The 18,077-nt window shown below is 45.5% G+C and overlaps 1 protein-coding gene across 1 annotated transcript; it reads right to left on the minus strand.

Annotated features, from left to right (window-relative positions):
* Positions 1-1,557: 1,557 nt before the first annotated feature.
* LOC122926319 (ubiquitin-like protein ATG12) lies at positions 1,558-12,553 on the minus strand. Its single transcript, XM_044277692.1, has 4 exons — positions 12,514-12,553; positions 6,272-6,408; positions 2,681-2,743; positions 1,558-1,752 (listed from the first exon to the last, which is right to left on the minus strand). The coding sequence occupies exons 1-4, from the start codon at positions 12,551-12,553 to the stop codon at positions 1,693-1,695; spliced, it is 300 nt and encodes a 99-aa protein (XP_044133627.1). The 3' UTR covers positions 1,558-1,692.
* Positions 12,554-18,077: the final 5,524 nt, after the last annotated feature.

Consider the following 18,077-nt stretch of genomic DNA (forward strand, 5'->3'; position numbering starts at 1 on the left):
ATTACTTTGGACGTGCTGTCTCCAGTTTTTGTTTTTTCATCCTTTTGATGGTGCAGGGTATGACGGGGCAGCGCATGATAGAGGGGTTCTCCCAATCCCTCAGTCAAGGTCCACGTTTCTCGAGGGCTGCATGAAATCACATTTATTTTTTTTATCACTTTTACTTACAGTAACACTTTAGGTTTTATTGTGGCTTTGGAAATAGTAAAGCCTGGGACGTGGCCCTTAGACCGTGATCTAAAATAATACAATACACAGACAAGAAAGGGGAGGCAGATGGCGCTTTTACTTTATTGCTGGGTTAGGGTCCCTTTCCGCTGCCCGTAACAATCGACAATACAGCAAATTGATTGGCGCTCATGGAGCAAACTTTGTCACTGTATGTGACCGAAGGTTCGTACGATCGCTCGGGCACATACAGTTTCATTACTGTTGGCAGCACATCCCTATTTACCCAGAGCGATGTGCTGCTGCCATCCAATGATCGGCCGACAAGTGAGCGTATGATGGCTGACCGGTGGACGTGTTTACGTGCAGCAAAGATCTGGAACATTCATCTGTCCACGTCGATAAAGGGCCTTCAGAAGAGGCAGAGAAACATGTAATAAATGTACAAAGCGAGTGAGACACGATGGGAAAACATGGAATTACCCGGCACAATCTATCCACATGGTGACGGAAGAAGAGTGGCAGCTTTTCTTGAGCTCTTCAGCATCGCAGAAGTCTTAGAGATACTAGATACACAAGACATAACTGTATATACATAGAAGTGGCACGGCTTAGTTTATGTAATTCAGGAACCTATAATCTTACAGAAGTAGAAGTAAAAAAAAAAGCATGCTGCAGTATTTCCTCCGTCCAGGGACTGAACTGAAGACATCCTGGACGGATTTCTCCCCATTCAGAATGCATAGGATAAAACTGATCAGTTCTTTTCCGGTATTGAGCCCCTGTGACGGAACTCAGTGCCGGAAAAGGAAACCGATAGTGTGAAAGTACGCTAATGACGTCAGGGCCGGTGCAAGGATTTTTGCCAACACAAGCGAAGCTACATTTTGGCGCCCCCCCCCCCCCCCCCCCCTCCTCGCTTCTCCTCTCTGTGGTCCTGGTATCTTCTCTCTGCTTCAGACAATGGCTGGTTTAAGGACCATATTTTTCGCCCTCTAAGACACACCTAGGTTTTAGAGGAGGATAATAAGAAAAAAATATTTTCCATTACACCTCAGGTCAGACCAGTAATCAGACCCCCAATGTTAATCAGACCTCAGCTCACAGCCCCAATCAGACCCTCAATGTTAATCAGACCTCAGATCAGAACCCCATGTCAGACATCAGCCTCCAATGTCAGCCATCAGACCCCCATGTTACATTTCTCCCCCTTCATGTCACATTTTTTCGCCCTCCCCCAGGGTGCGCCCTAAGGCGACCGCTTGGTCTGCCTTATGGTAGCACCGGCCCTGAATGACGTGTAGAATGGGTCAAAGTGCTGCCTGACGTAGGTCTCCATCCATCTTGCTTCTCTGGAAGGTCACAGTCAAAACATTATCTCCAGGAAGATCTTTGGCATGGAATGGAAACAGAGCCTTCTCAGTGAGGTCTGGACCCCGGATGACTACATTAAGGCAACACATCCATAAATGTCTTCTAGAATCAGAAGCAATAAAAAAAAGAAGAGATAGCGCTGGCCGTTCTTCAGCCCCAAGCTTGTGATTTACAGTAATGTAAAACGAGCTTTCCGTCGCTGCCAAAGCACTGAAAGGGGGGAAAAAAAAAAAAAAAAAGTTTACTATGAGGTCACACAGGAAACAGAGCAAAATATTATCAATGTCATAGGAGAAAAAAATATATAAAAAAAAAATGAAAAAATACTAATAAAAGCAGGCGACCAAGAATTACAAATAATACGAGGGGGAGTCAAAAATGATCCGCACTCTGGGTGTAGAATTTATTTTACTCAATATCAGAAGAGAAAAATACATAATTTTTTGACACAATCTCGATGCTTTTCTATACACTTTGTCCATCTGTCAACAAGCTTCCATATTCCCTTATTCAAATATGTTTTAGACTGAGCTGAGAGCCATGAATGCACCGCTGCCTTCACCTCTTCATTGGACACATGACTCTTCATCCTCGTAGGGCCACATAATCCACTGTCGCTCAATAGAAACGGTTTGCGCGCACGCTCAATGTTGTCATCAGCTGTGGACGGGCGTCTGACTCCTTCATGGCCAACACTTGCACGGCCTTCCTTGAGCTTCTCTATCCAGTCACCTGCACTTCTTCGTGACAGAACGCTTTCTCCATACTGTACGTGAAGCCTTTGATAAATATCGTAACCCTCAGACTACAAAAAACTAAACACTGCTCTTTCCTGCAAATCACAAGTAGGGCAGCCATGGTTTCCTGACGTAACATGTTCCGACCCGCACGGCAGTGACTGGGGAGATTGCCGAAAAATGACTTAATTTGTCTTTTCTGAAAGCTAATTAAATGAATTCTACAGCCAGGGCGCGGATAATTTTTGACTCCCATTCGCGCGACAAAATGAAAGTGAAAAGCAGTCAGAAAAAAGGGGGAAAATGAAGGAGACGGAGGAGAAATGTTGTCTGACAGTCACAACTCAAAGCAACAGGAAGACGAGAAACAAGGTTGGAAAGAGAGTAAGCGGCTCGTTTACCTCGTATAAAATTCCTACTTCTTGGTCCGGTGATGGAGCAAACGACTGATTGATATAGATAAACTGGAAATGTACATAAAAGACAATCAGAACAATAATCAGGTCTCCAGTAAACACACGGACAACGTTTGCGATAAAGAATATCAATGCCTCACTGGTCCCTGGCGCTTCTGGGGTCTCCGCCGGTCTCTACTGCCTTGTCCTCCTCGACATATTGTAAATGACTGCCCAACAAATCACTGGCTCATTTCTATGTGTCTGTGCAGTGGGATCAGGGGGTAAAGACCAGGGAGGGCCTGGGAAGCACCAGGCCAGGAGCTCTGGGGCAAAACCTTTAGGCCGTGTCCACACATGACTGAAAACGCAGTGGAAAAGACGGCCTGCAGCGCAGGTCAATTTACGCTGCGTGTGGATGAGATTTCGTAACATCTTCTGGCACTGTATAAGGGCTCATGCACTCGACCTTGCTGTTAATTGCGGATCCGAAAAAAAACAAAAACAGATGGCCCCCGCGTGCCTTCCGCAATTTGCGGAATGGAACAGGAGGCCCATTATAGAAATGCCTATTCTTGTCCGCAAAACGGACAAGAATAGGACAGGACTCATCATTTTTGCAGGGCCACGGAACGGAGCAATGGATGCGGACAGCACCCAGAGTGCTGTCCGCATCTTTTGCGGACCCATTGAAATGAATGGTTCCGTATACGGAATTCAAAAAGGCTCGTATAACGGAACGCAAAAAAACGTTTATATGAACGAGCCCTAACGCTGTAGATTCGCACAAAAATCCCCACAGAAAATCCACAGCATCTCAGTCATATGTGAACATGGCCTTAAAGGGAACCTGTCACCCAGAATTTGTGTATAGAGCAGAGGACATGGGTTGCTAGATGGCCGCTAGCACATTCGCAATATTCAGTCCCCATAGCTCTGTGTGCTTTTATTGTGTAAAAAAAACGATTTGATACATATGCAAATTAACCTGAGATGAGTCCTGTCCCTGAGTCATCTCACATACAGGACTCATCTCAGGTTAATTTGCATATGTATCAAATCGTTTTTTTTTACACAATAAAAGCACACAGAGCTATGGGGACTGGGTATTGCGGATGTGCTAGCGGCCATCTAGCAACCCATGTCCTCAGCTCTATACATAAAATCCCAGTGACAGGTTCCCTTTAAGTTGGTTTTCAAAATTGAAGACAATGCTCAGAAAACCCCAGCACAGCGCCCACTATATCAAACTAGTATTAAAAGGGTTGTCCAGGACGTTTTATTATTGATGGCCATCTACGTCTGATGGACAGGGCCCCGCACACCCTCCGATCAGCTGTTCTGCAGGAGCTCTGAAGCCTTTCCAAAACCATAACCCTGGGTTCACACCTGAGCGCTTCTCAAACGCGCGTTTTACGCGCGTTTTTGTCGCGCGTTCTTATGCGCGTTTTTTGTAATAGTAAACGCGCGTTTGACGCGCGTTTGTGTCATTGACTGCAGTGTCCTATGGCCACAAACGCGCGTCAAAACGCCCCAAAGAAGCTCAAGTACTTGTTTGAGCGTCGGGCGTTTTACAGCGCGTTCGTACGCGCTGTAAAACGCCCAGGTGTGAACCATTCCCATAGGGAAGCATTGGATTTCATGTCTTGAGCGTTTTACAGCGCGTTTGAACGCGCTGTAAAACGCTCAGGTGTGAACCCAGGGTAAGGCCTCTTTCACACGGGCGTCATGTTTTTTGCCCGGATAAGAGGCGGGTGCGTTGCGGGAAAATGCGCGATTTTTCCGCGCGAGTGCAAAACATTCTAATGCGTTTTGCACTCGCGTGAGAAAAATCGCGCATGTTTGGTACCCAAACCCGAACTTCTTCACAGACGTTCGTGCTTGGGATTTATGTTCTGAAGATTGTATTATTTTCCCTTATAACATGGTTATAAGGTAAATAATAGCATTCTGAATACAGAATGCATAGTATAATAGGGCTGGAGGGGTTAAAAAAAATTAAAAAGTTAACTCTGTTCTTTGCTAGCTGTGGGCTGAATGACCTGTGGTGACGTCAGATCACATTCTCCAATCACATGGTCCATCACCATGGTGATGGAGCATGTGATCTGACATCACCACAGGTCCTTTAGCCCAAGCCCACAGCTAGCAAAAACAGACCGAGAACGAACTACGCGAACAAGAGGATAAGGTGAGTTAACGTTTTTTTTTTAACCCTTCCAGCACTATTGCACTATTGTACTATGCATTCTGTAGTCAGAATGCTATTATTTTCCCTTATAACCATGTTATAAGGGAAAATAATACAGTGAATAGACTGTCACCTAGAACCCATGCGTGAAAATCGCACCGCATCCGCACTTGCATGCGGATGCTTGCAATTTTCACGCAACCCCATTCACTTCTATGGGGCCTGCGTTGCGTGGATTATCGCACCGCAACGCACAAAGAGGAGCATGCTGCGATTTTCATGCAACGCATAAGTGATGCGTGAAAATCACCGCTCATGTGCACAGCCCCATAGAAATGAATGGGTCAGGATTCAGTGCAGGTGCAATGCGTTCAACTCACGCATCGCACCCGCGCGGAATACTCGCTCGTGTGAAAGGGGCCTAACTCTTCATTTACATAGCCGTATGATGGCTTGTTTTTTGCGGGAAAAGTTTTACTTTCTAATGGCACCACTCACGGTTGCATAAAATGCAGTGGGAAGCAGGAAATAAAAAAAAATAAAAAAAAGGGCGGAATTACAAAAAAAAATTAAAAAAAATTCCGCCACAGTTTTATGGGTTTGGTTTTCACAGCATTTCCTGTGCGGTAAAACTGACCCCGTTTCTTTCAAATACAACAATACCCCACATGTACAGTTTTTCTTGCATTTTGATACCGAAAAAAAACTAAAATTAAACTTTGGAAAGAACTCATCTTTTTTTCTTTGCATCGCCATATTTTGACTCGGATAACTTTTTTATTTTTTTCTAAGCTCATTTTGTGCCGAGCGATCTGTACTTTTCATTGAACATTTTGGGGTGTGTTAAGACTGATCACTTTTTATGAAATTTTTAGTGAGAGGTGAAGCGACCCAAAAAACAAAAAAACAACAAAAAAAAAAAAAACAGCAAATCGGCCATTTAGACTTTTTATCCATTTCACCATTTGATAAATATTTTTATATTTTAATAGTACAGGCATTTTCACAAGTGACGACGGCCTTGATGTTTAGTTTTTTAATTGTTTATGTATTTTTATTTTGGGGTTTGAGACTGATTTGAGTTTTTATAGTTTTTTTTTTCCACACAATTTTATTTTTCCCTGAACAAGCAATCATTAGATTGTGTGCTTGATGTCAACGTTGATCACATACATTAGCCCCAGGTGCCTGCTGTTTAAAACATCAGGCACCCGGTGGTTATGGCGCCTGCTACACTCGGACGCCTGTACACATGTGGACGCCATTTTGTAAATACCTGACCGCTGGCGTAAATTTAGGGGTTAAAATGCCAACCATCAATGCTGTGTGGCTGCTTGTGTATATACGTATATCTTCATTCAAGGGGCCACGTCATTCAGTGAATCTATAAACACGAAGACGTCTACCATCTGTTCCGATGCGTCCAGCTTCAGGTACTTCTTGATGAAGTCCATAAGACCTTGCACCGTCCGAGTCCTCTCTATAGTCCACTTCTTACTCTTCATTATTGGGGTATCCCCAACGGCCTTCAGCAGGACATCAACTGGGGAGAAAAAATAAAATAAGCATTAGGGGTAACCACCTGCTGTATCCTAAACTGAACCTTCATATTATAAATTTTTTTGGGTGACAATTTGGGGTTTAAAAAGCCCCTTTAAAATGACACTGCTCTCTTGTGTCTGCGCGACGCTGTCCACTCTGCCGGTGTTGAACACGTTCCTTCTGGGTCAGCAATATGGTGCCCACAGCCCGCTATGTGCCCACACTGTACTGCTGCGTGCCTCTGATTATATACACAGACAGATGAAGAAAACGCACCGGGATCTCACATGCTTAACCCCTTCTAGCCCGGGCCAGTTTTCACCCTCCTGCCCAGGCCATTTTTTGCAAATCTGACGTGTGTCACTTTATGTGGTAATAAGTTTGGAACACTTATTTATCCAAGCCATTCTGAGATTGTTTTCTCGTGACACTTTGTACTTCATGACAGTCATAAATTTGAGTTAATATATTTCACCTTTATTTATATTTTTTTTAAATCCCAAATTTATCAAAAATGTAGAGAAATTCGCAATTTTACAAATTATATATATATATTTTTTTAAACCGAAAGTGATACCTCATAAAATATTTATTACTTAAAGGGAGTCTGTCAGCAGCATTTCACTTATTTAACCCTTCCCACAGCTCCCTAGCATGCTTACTGTTAATAAAAACATTACCTCTGGCATCTTTCCTGCTCTTATAAATCCATCAAAAACGATCTTTATAAGATATGCAAATGAGGGCTGGCAAGTGCCCAGGGGCGGCGTTACTCTCTTAGGTGCCCTGCTTGCTCAGCCTTTTCATTGCGTCCCCCCGCCCCTTCCTACCCTCCGCCCGCCCATCCTTTCCCTCTGACCGCCTTTCTCTTAGCTTGTTATTCCGCTGATATCCCGCGCATGCGCACTCCGTCCGTCGGCCGGCGCATGCGCACTGCGATGCCCATTCCTTGTACGGCATCACAGTAACTATTGCGCATGCGCCGGCTAACGACGCGAAAACTCAACATTGTAGAAACTACACCCCTCAAGCTACTGAAAACTGATTTTACAAACTTTGTTAACCCTTTAGGTGTTCCACAAGAATTAAAGGAAAATGGAGATGACGTTTAAAAATTTCACTTTTTTGGCAGATTTTCCATTTTAATCTCACCTTCTCCCTGGCTGTGACACGCTCCGCTGTGATTGGACAGCGCCACAGCCAGATAGAAGAGACGCCCACTGAGAAAAGCCGATGTCTCCTCCTCCCTGTACCGATGCTATTAATTGGCATACAGGGCGCCTAAACAGAACAAGGTGCACAGTGTTGCAACGGAGGAGCGGATCATGAAAAAAAATTAGCGGTAAGACATCTAGGGAACATGGGCTACAGTGTGAGGTATCGCTTTTATAAAGTAAAAACTGGTGAAAGGTCCTCTTTAACACATCGAAGGTTAACAGCCAAAACTCTATATTTATTACCCTGATTCTGCGGTTTAGGCTCCATTCACACTTCCGCAATTCTGTTCCGCATTTTGCGGAACGGAATTGCGGACCCATTAATTTCTATGGGGCCACACTATGTGCTGTCCGGATCCGGAAATGCGGATCCGCACTTCCGTGTCCGCAATTCAGTTCCAGAAAAAAAAAAAAAGACCATGTCCTATTCTTAGATTAGGCATTTTCTATTATAGTGCCGGCGATGTGCGGTCCGCAAAATGCGGAATGCACATTGCCGGTGTCCATGTTTTGCAGATCCGAGGATCCGCAAAACACATACGGATGTGTGAATGGACCTTTTCAGAAACACCCGACATGTGGTCGTAAACTGCTGTATGGGCACACGGCAGGGCGCAGAAGGAAAGGAGCGCCATATGGTTTTTGGAAGGCAGATTTTGCTGAACTGGTTTTTAGATGTCATGTCCCATTTGAACCCCCCCTGATGCACCCTACAGTAAAAACTCCCAAAAAGTGACCCAATTTTGGAAACTAGGGGATAAGGTGCCAGTTTTATTGGTACTATTTTGGGGTACATATGATTTTTAATTGCTCTATATTACGTTTTTTTGAGAGGCAAGGTAACAAAAAAAATGGCTGTTTTGGCACTTTTTCTTTTTTACAACATTCATCTGACAGGGTAGATCATGCGGTATTTTTATAGAGCAGGTTGTTACGGACGCAATGATATCAAATATGTCTACTTTGTTTGTATCAGTTTTACATAATAAAGCATTTAAAAAAAAATATATATGTATTTGTGTGTCTATTTTCTGAACGCCTTATTTTTTTTATTTTTCAGCCGACCGTCTTGTGGAGGGGCTCGTTTTGTGCAGGAAGAGTTGACGTTTTTATTGGTACCATTTTTTGGTATATATGATTTTTTTTGATCATTCATTATTACACTTTATGGGGCAAGGTGACCTAAAAATTGGTTGCTTTGGCACAGTTTTTATTTATTTATTTTTACAGCGTTTACCTGAGGGATTAAGGTCATGTGATATTTTTATAGAGCAGATCGTTACGGAAGTGGCAATACCTAATATGTATACCTTTTTCTTATTTAAGTTTTACCCAATAATAGCATTTTTGAAACAAAGAAAAAAAAAAAAGATGTTTTGGTGTCTCCATAGCCTGAGAGCCATACCTTTTTCTATTTTTTTTGTTGACCGATTGTCTTAGGTAGAGTCTCATTTTTTGCGGGATGAGGCGATGGTTTGATTGCTACTATTTTGGGGAGCATACGCCTTTTTGATCGCTTGGTGTTGCACTTTATGTGATGTTAGGTAAAAAAAAAAAAGGCTTTTTTGGCACTGTTTTTATTTTTTTTACGGTGTTCATCTGAGGGGTTGGGTCATGTGATATTTTTATAGAGCTGGTTGTTACAGACGCGGCGATACCCAATATGTATACTTTTTAATTTTTTATTTATTTCACTTTAACACAATAATAGCATATTTGAAACAAAAAATGATGTTTTAATGTCTCCATGTTCTGAGAGCTATAGTTTTTAAATTTTTTGAGTAATTTTCTTATGTAGGGGCACATTTTTGGCGGGATGAGTTGACGGTTTAATTGGTACTATTTTGGGGGACATACGCCTTTTGATCACTTGGTGTTGCAATTTTTGTGATAAAAGGTGACAAAAACTGCTTATTATAATTTTTTTTATGGTGTTTATCGGACGTGGTGGATCATGTGATATATTTATAGAGCCGGTTGTTACAGATGCGATGATACCTAATATGCGTTTTTCCTTTTTTTTTCTATTTTTTATTATAAAATCAGGGGAAAAGGGCGTTTTTTTCTTTTTTTTATGTGAATTTTTTATTTTTTTATTTATAAAAAACACTTTATTTTGCTTTTTTTTTTTTTTAAACTTTATTTCTGTCCCACTCTGGGACTTCAACTTTTGGGGGTCTGATCCCCTCTGCAATGCGTAACAATACATCTGTATTGTAATGCATTGCCTGTTAGTGTATTACTCAGTGTAATACACTAACAGGTTGCCTAGGAGACGGGCTTGGGGCTGGATCTCCTCGGCCGCCGTAGTAGGCAGGTCCAGATGCCATGCCATGCCAGGCATTGGGCAGCCTCTGCCTGGCATCCTTCTGCCTTGTCACCCATCGGGTCCCCGCCACAGCAGAGCAGTAACCCAATGGGCTCCCTCAGCGCTGACCGCAGCATAGAAGGGGTTAATCCGCTGGCATAGGCTTTTACAGAGATGCCGGCGGATACAGCAGGGGCCCGGCTACCAGGGACTGCCGGGTCCCCTGCAGTGATCGGGCGCGCACTGCTCTGGTGCCCGTCCGATCACATGACGTAAAAGTACGTCAAAATGCGGCCACTTGCCGCCATGATGTACTATTATGTCATATGTCGGGAAGGGGTTAAAAGGAGCCTGTCATCATAAATCCACTGATAAACCAGGAGCAATGGGGGAGATTTATCAAAACTGGTGTAAGGGAAAAATGGCTTAGTTGCCCATAGCAACCAATCAGATTCCACCTTTGATTTTTAAGAGCTCCCTTACACCAGTTTTGATAAATTCCCCCAAATGCCTTGTAGGGCTAGCACAGCCAAATGTAATGATCTCTTTCTCTTAGAGATCTCTTGCTTCATTCTGGATTTAAAAAAAGTACTTTTAAGCCATATGCAAATGAGTAGTTAAGTGCACCGAGGGCGGGCCCAAGTCACTCTTTGCACCCTTGCTCCTCCCGCTTCCTCTGAAAGATATTCCTGCTCCTTGATTGACAGGACCAGGTTCCGGCATAGACATCTCTTCTGGCCCTGTCAATTAAGGACAGGCAGGGGCTAGGGTGCACAGAATGGCTTGGGACCGCCCTCAGTGCACTTAACTGCTTATTTGCATATGGACGAAAAATTATTTTTCTCAAGAATGAAGGAACAGATGTTAAGTGAAGGGTATCACAACATTCAGCAGTGCTACCCCTACAGGATATGTGACCGGTTTATCAGTGAATTTTCTGCTGACGGATTCCTTTAGAGAGGACCTGTCACCATGAAGTGCAGTGCAATCTGCAGGTAGCGGGGTATAGAACAATGCCACTGCCATTTCTGACTTCATTGTATACGGGGGAGGTGTCATCAGTGATTGATAGTATTTTCTGTGTAAGTGTGTATACAGAGATAGCTGTCAGTTACTGATAGCTGTACACAGGGGAGGCGTTATCAGTGATTGATAGTATTTTCTGTGTAAGTGTGTATACAGAGATAGCTGTCAGTTACTGATAGCTGTACACAGGGGAGGCGTTATCAGTGATTGATAGCATTCTCTGTGTAAGTGTGTATACAGAGATAGCTGTCAGTCACTGTAACATTCCCCTGTTATTCCTCCTAGGAATTGTTAAACAAACTTACAACTGGGTGTTATCATTTCCCTTGGCAAAGAGGTGTGTCTGCACTGTCGGTGACACAGTATTTACAGACACAAGCCCAACCGGTAACACCCAGTTCTCATTCATAGCGTTTCTGGATTTTGCAAAGGCTTTTGACACCGTCCCTCATAGATGCTTAATAAGTAAAGTAAGGTCTATTGGCTTGGAAAGTATAGTTTGTAATTGTAAAAACACAAATGCAATCGCACTCTGCAAACCAGCACTCTGCCCTGCCTTTAAGCTGGATGTTAAATGAGGCATTGGTGTACATTTTGGCCAAAGCGTAATAAGCCACTCACCGCGTCAAGGTCGCCTCATGAGTGGTCCCTAACACTAGTTCCTACCTGTTATACAAACAAATTTTTGTCTACTCTCTATTCACTGGTAACATCTAAATACTGAAGAACGGCCCTTCTCACATCCAGATTATGAAATTTTGCTTCCTGTCAATTTCTGGGGTTGGTGCAGAACAGGGGAATGACAATATCTTGGGATCTGTGGAAGGTAGATACTACCTTTGGAAGGAAATTGGGGTCTAGTTTAAATATTAGTTTATCCTCGAAGACCCTTAAAAAGGGCTCTTGGATGAACAGGGCCTGTAACTCGCATACTCTCCTAGCCGAGGATATTGCTACCAAAAAAATTGTCTTACGGGTAAGCCACTTGATAGACAGTGAATCTAGAGGTTCAAACAGGGAATCTGATAGGCCTAAAAGAACTGTATTCAGGTTCCACGGTGCTACCATATTTTAATCCTAGGCTTCAGCCTATCTGCAGCTTTTAAGAACCTAGATATCCAGGGGACTTCGGAGAGACTGGTGTTATAGAGGGCACCCAGAGCAGACAGCTGAACCCTTAGTGTGTTTGGATTGAGACCCATATCCAATCCATCCTGAAGAAAATAAAGAATGAGAGGGATATTGGGAGAAGACTGGTTAAATCTGTCGCCAGGAGGCAAATTTCTTCCAAACTTTAAGATATGCCTTAGAGGTGGTAGATTTCCTACTAAGCATTATGGTACCAACTCTCTGAGATAGATACAGCCCTAGAAGGATGGGCTGCTCAGTAACCAGGCTGACAGCTTGAGTAGCCTGAGGTTCGGATGACTGATTGGACCCTGCATTAGAAGGTCCTCCTTCGGAGAGAACAAAATTGGATCCTCCCAGCTGACGGTTCTCAAAAGATCGAACCAGCCCCTTCTGGGCCAAAAGGGGACCACCAGGATTAGGGTACATTTCTCGGTCTGGAACTTCTGCAGGACCTTCTGAATCATCGGGATTGGGGAAAAAGCATAAACTAAGTCCGACGTCCAACCCTGGGTAAAGGCGTCCACTTCCATGCAGTGATCCCTTGGGTTGAGGGAAAAGTAATGAGAAACCTTGTGCTTTCTCTTTGAGGCAAACAGATCCAGACCCGGATTGCCCCAGCGTTCTCGGATCACTGAAAGGCTGTTTGACAAAGAGACCATTCGCCTGGATCTAGGCTTTGTCGACTCAGGAAGTCTGCCTTCAGATTGAGGGAGCCTTTGAGGTGCACCGCTGAAAGAGACCTTAAATTCCTCTCTGTCTTGAGAGGTCTTGAAGGTGTCCATGCCTTGTTCCTTCCTGATGCTGGATGAATGCCACCGCTGTGGAATTGTCAGAGTGGACTAGCACATGTGGATTCCTTGACTGGGCTTGTGTTGCTCTGAGACCTTCCCATATTGCCTGAAGTGGGGAATAGTGAGCCCTTCCTATTTCCCTGCTGGGAACATATTCTACTGCTCCTAGGCATAATAGTTCTCTTATACCATCAGACAGAAAATACATTTGGGATAAGGGAAGCTAGGTTAGGGTGAATTTCTGTGGGGGAAGAGATTCCAACTCTATTGCGTAACCTTCTCTTATAATACTTGTGATATAAGGATCTGCATTTACTTGCTCCCAGGTATGAAGGAGCTGAGTCTTCCCCTAACCCAGATGGCATCATTGTTTGGAGGTGGAGGAGGAAGGTTCCCCCCTATTGGGATTAAAAAGGCGATTCCTTCCTTTCCCCCCTTTTGCATAGCTCCACCTCCTATATTTTCCCCTATCCGCCCGAGTATCTTGATGCTGTTGTCTATTCCGAAAAAAAAAACCTGCCTCCTGCCTTTAGATCTATCTTCAGGGAACCCTTTTTTACGATCAGTTGCATTTTCCAAAATCTTATCCAGGTCGGGACCAAAGACATATTGGCCATGGAATGAAAGAGGAATTAATTTGTTCTTAGATGTCATATCCCCCGACCATAGGACTCTTCTATTCGTATTAGATAGTACAGCCAGGGCTGCCATCAGAAATTTTGGGGCCCCCTACACAGCTCAAGGCCTGGGGCCCCCAACCCCCCCCCCCCCCCAGATGAAAGCTAAATTTGCCGCCCCCTTTGACTCAGCCCATTGACCACACCCTTTAACTCGCCCTTTTTGTCTGCCACCTATTTAATGATTGTTTCATGCAACATTTTACTTGACCAGCTAATTTTAGATATTCTTGGTGGTCATCTGTGCCATTTTGGCCTCAAAACATTACATGACCCCCTACACTACATTACATTATTGACAACTGTAAGTTTTTACCTTGACTGGTGGTGGCCTAGGTGTGTTTATCAGCAGGTCTGCTCCAGTCACTGTTATGGGGGGAGTCTGTGGATGACACTGTTATGGGGGATCTGGGGATGACACACTGTTATGGGGGATCTGTGGATGACACTGTTATGGGGGATCTGTGGATGACACACTGTTATGGGGGATCTGTGGATGACGCACTGTTATGGGGGATCTGTGGATGACGCACTGTTATGGGGGATCTGTGGATGACACACTGTTATGGGGGATCTGTGGATGGCACTGTTATGGAGGGGGATCTGTGGATGGCACTGTTATGAAGGGGGATCTGTGGATGGCACCGTTATGGTGGGGGATCTGTGGATGGCACCGTTATGGAGGGGGATCTGTGGATGGCACCGTTATGGAGGGGGATCTGTGGATGCCACTGTTATGGGGGATCTATGGATGATACATACCGTATATAGAATCTTATGCGATATGTGTCATCCACAGATCCACCCCACGACAATGGCATCCACAGATGCCCCTCCATAATAGTGTTCTGTGGATGACACTATTATGGGGGATCTGTGGATGACACTATTATGGGGGGGATCTGTGGATGACACTATTATGGGGGGGATCTGTGGATGACACTTATGGGGGGGATCTGTGGATGACACTTATGGGAGAGATCTGTGTATGACACTTATGGGGTGATCTGTGGATGACACTTATGGGGGGATCTGTGGATGACACTTATGGAGGGGATCTGTGGATGGCACTGTTATGGAAGGGATCTGTGGATGGCACTGTTATGGGGGGGATCTGTGGATGGCACTGTTATAGGGGGGATCTGTGGATGACGCATACCGTTTATAGCATCTTATGCTATGTGTCATCCACAGATCCCCCTTCATAAAAGTGTCATCCACAGATCCCCCTCCATAACAGTGTCATCCACAGATCCCCTCCATAAGTGTCATCCACAGATCCCCTCCATAAGTGTCATCCACAGATCCCCCCCATAAGTGTCATCCACTGACCCCGCCCCATAACAGTGTCATCCACGGATCCCCCTCCCTATAACAGTGCCGTCATCCATAGATCCCCCTCCCCGCCGCTCACAGTAGTATACATTTATAAACTGTAATTGGTATCCTGCAGACAGTAACTTTAGATCAGCGCTCATCTCTTTACTACCTTACATTCAGCTCCCTCCAGTAACAGCCAGTGCAGGCGGCAGCGCTCACTCACTGACGTCACTCGCCTGTGCCGCCTAGTGGGAGGAGAAGGCGCGTGACGAGTGAGCGCCGCCTGCACTGCCTGTTACCGGAGTCAGTGTAAGATAGTAAAAAGATGAGCGCTGATTTTAAAGTTAACACACTGACACAAAAGAAAAAAATATATGGCTCGGGACCGGCTGGGCCCCCCCCGGGGTCCGGGCCCCTTGCTGGGGTATCGGCTTTACCCCCCTGATGGCGGCCCTGAGTACAGCCGTACGAGCAGATAGCCTTACGGACTCAGCGGATGCGTCTGCCAGAAAGCTAGTGGCCATTTTTAACAGGGGAAGGCTGTCCAGGATCTTGGGGTCTTTTTAATCAAGTGAAGTTCCAATTGTTCCAACCAGACTCTTAAGGTATGAGCCACACATGTCGCAGCTACTCCGGGCTTTAAAAGAGCTGCCGTGGCTTCCCATGTTTTCTTAAAGGGATTCTGTCACCTCCCCTAAGGCAAAAAACGATTTAAAACCAGCCATGCAGCACAGCTTACCTGGATTAGGCTGTGCTGTTCAATCTTGAAATCCGTCCAGCAGTTAGTTCAAAAAACGAGTTTGATCAATGAGGAAATGCGTCCTGAAGGTGCCCAGAGGGGCGTTTTTTTCTTCTGAGAGAGCCCAGTCCCGCCCCTTTTTCAGTGCCCAGCCCGCCTTCCTTTTACTTCCTAACCGCCGCCCCCAGCCTGCCACAGCCTCTCCTGCCTCTCCTCCCCCTCCCTCTTGCCGAACGAAGTCTCGCACAGGCGCAGTACCCACTGAGGGCTGCGCCTGTGCGATCATCAGGAGACTGAGGGCGGCAGCTTCATCTTCGTCACTGGGCATGCGCCGAGCCCAGTGACGTCCGATGCTCGCTCTTCCCTGCTGACTGAGGGAAGAGCGAGCATCGGACGTCACTGGGCTCGGCGCATGCCCAGTGACGAAGATGAAGCTGCCGCCCTCAGTCTCCTGATGATCGCACAGGCGCAGCCCTCAGTGGGTACTGCGCCTGTGCGAGACTTCGTTCGGCAAGAGGGAGGGGGAGGAGAGGCAGGAGAGGCTGTGGCAGGCTGGGGGCGGCGGTTAGGAAGTAAAAGGAAGGCGGGCTGGGCACTGAAAAAGGGGCGGGACTGGGCTCTCTCAGAAGAAAAAAACGCCCCTCTGGGCACCTTCAGGACGCATTTCCTCATTGATCAAACTCGTTTTTTGAACTAACTGCTGGACGGATTTCAAGATTGAACAGCACAGCCTAATCCAGGTAAGCTGTGCTGCATGGCTGGTTTTAAATCGTTTTTTGCCTTAGGGGAGGTGACAGAATCCCTTTAAGAAGGCTATCCGCCTTCCTGTCCATAGGGTCCTTTAACTGTGCAGCATCTTCAAAGGGAAGAACCGTGCGTTTTGTGATTTTGGCAACAGGAGCATCAACTCTAGGGATAGACTCCCAGTCTGTACAATCTACTTCATCAAAGGGATATTGTCTCTTAATGCCACGGGGTATGAAATAACCTTTTTTAGGTTTTTCCCACTTGGCTTTGATTAAAGGGGTTGTCCGGGTTCAGATCTGAACCCGGACATACCCATATTTTCATCCAGGTAGCCCCTTTGATGTTAGCATCGGAGCATGTCATGCTCCGATGCGCTCCCTTGCCCCGAGCTGGATCGCGCAAGACAAGGGCTTTTTTATTTGCAATAATACACTGCCCATAATACACTAAAGCCCGCCCATCAGTGCCGGTGAGGTGACGTCACAGGGCTCACTGCTGGGCGGAAGCCTCTGCCTGTCCTCCCTAAGGAGAGCCCGGTTCGTCACCGGAACTCCTGAAAATGCCTTTTCCCTGCGCGATTCAGCATAGAGCTCCCAGCACCTCTCTTGTCTTCCTTCCCTGTGTAACGCCCCAGAGGTGCATTACCACCTTTTACACCTCTCCACTATCTCCTATAGTTGATTCAATGTCATCTCCTTTATTTATTTCCAAGTCGTGCACATTGTGTATTTTGATTTCTTTTTTGCAACTGTTAGGGTCCATTCACACGTCCGCAAAATGGATCCGCATCCGTTCCGCAATTTTGCGGAACGGGTGCAGACACATTCATTTTCAATGGGCCGGAATGTGCTGTCCGCATCCACATTTGCGGATCCGCACTTCCGTTTCCGCAAAAAATAGAACATGTCCTATTCTTGTCCGCAATTGCGGACAAGAACAGGCATATTCTATTAGTGTCGGCAATGTGCGGTCCGCAAAATGCGGAACACACATTGCCGCTTTCCGTGTTTTGCGGATCCGTGGCTCCGTGTATCCTCAAAACAGGTTGCGGACGTGTGAATGGAGCCTTAACATGTAATGTGCCTGGTTTGTCAGCAGGTAGCGGCATCCATGGCAGAGCTAGTTTACCTGGAATGGAACCCCTCTTTCCATTCTAGCCCTCTCTAGAGAGGGAGGAGTTTTAGTTAGTGAAATTTAGTCTAACTTACCCCCGGTAAGGGGAAGGCTTTGTGCAAGCCAGCAGAGCATCCCTAAGCTCTGCTGGACATGGAGGCCAAAGCTGCAAGCCTTACAAGCCAGGAAGAAAGTTCCCTGGATAAAGACAGACCAGACTACAGAAAGTAAAGTTCAGCAGAAAGGAAAGGATTTCTATTTAATCCTGTTAGCACAGCAGAGCCAGACAGCAACAGATATAGCAGAGCTGAGTGTGTTTGCCTGCCAGAATTTATACCAAAGCCTGCTGGTAACCAAGAAAAAGTTGGAAGATTGTTTCCTGATGAATATTTATGCAAGTAAAGCTGCCGTTCAACGTTATACAAAGTCTGGACTCCATTTCTTTCTCCATCCCATCCATCAACTACACCTTGATTTGGTTCGCACGACCACGCCTGGGATTCGTGTGTATCCAGGTAGGAGCACCGTGACAAGTGCAACACCATTAAGGGACATTTTAGGCCACCCTACACCACTGTGGCATACCTACACTGAGTACCAC

Source organism: Bufo gargarizans, chromosome 2 (genome assembly GCF_014858855.1).
Source record: "Bufo gargarizans isolate SCDJY-AF-19 chromosome 2, ASM1485885v1, whole genome shotgun sequence".
NCBI classification, from domain to species: Eukaryota; Metazoa; Chordata; class Amphibia; order Anura; family Bufonidae; genus Bufo; species Bufo gargarizans.

Excerpts from the sequence above, each read along its gene's own strand:
- LOC122926319 (XM_044277692.1), bottom strand. The coding sequence starts at position 12,553 with ATGATTCAGAAGGTCCTGCAGAAGTTCCAGACCGAGAAAT. Across the intron at positions 6,409-12,513 it reads GAAGTTCCAGACCGAGAAAT|TTGATGTCCTGCTGAAGGCC; the intron begins GTACCCTAATCC and ends TTTTCTCCCCAG. Across the intron at positions 1,753-2,680 it reads AAGTAGGAATTTTATACGAG|TGCTTTGGCAGCGACGGAAA; the intron begins GTAAACGAGCCG and ends CCCCCCTTTCAG.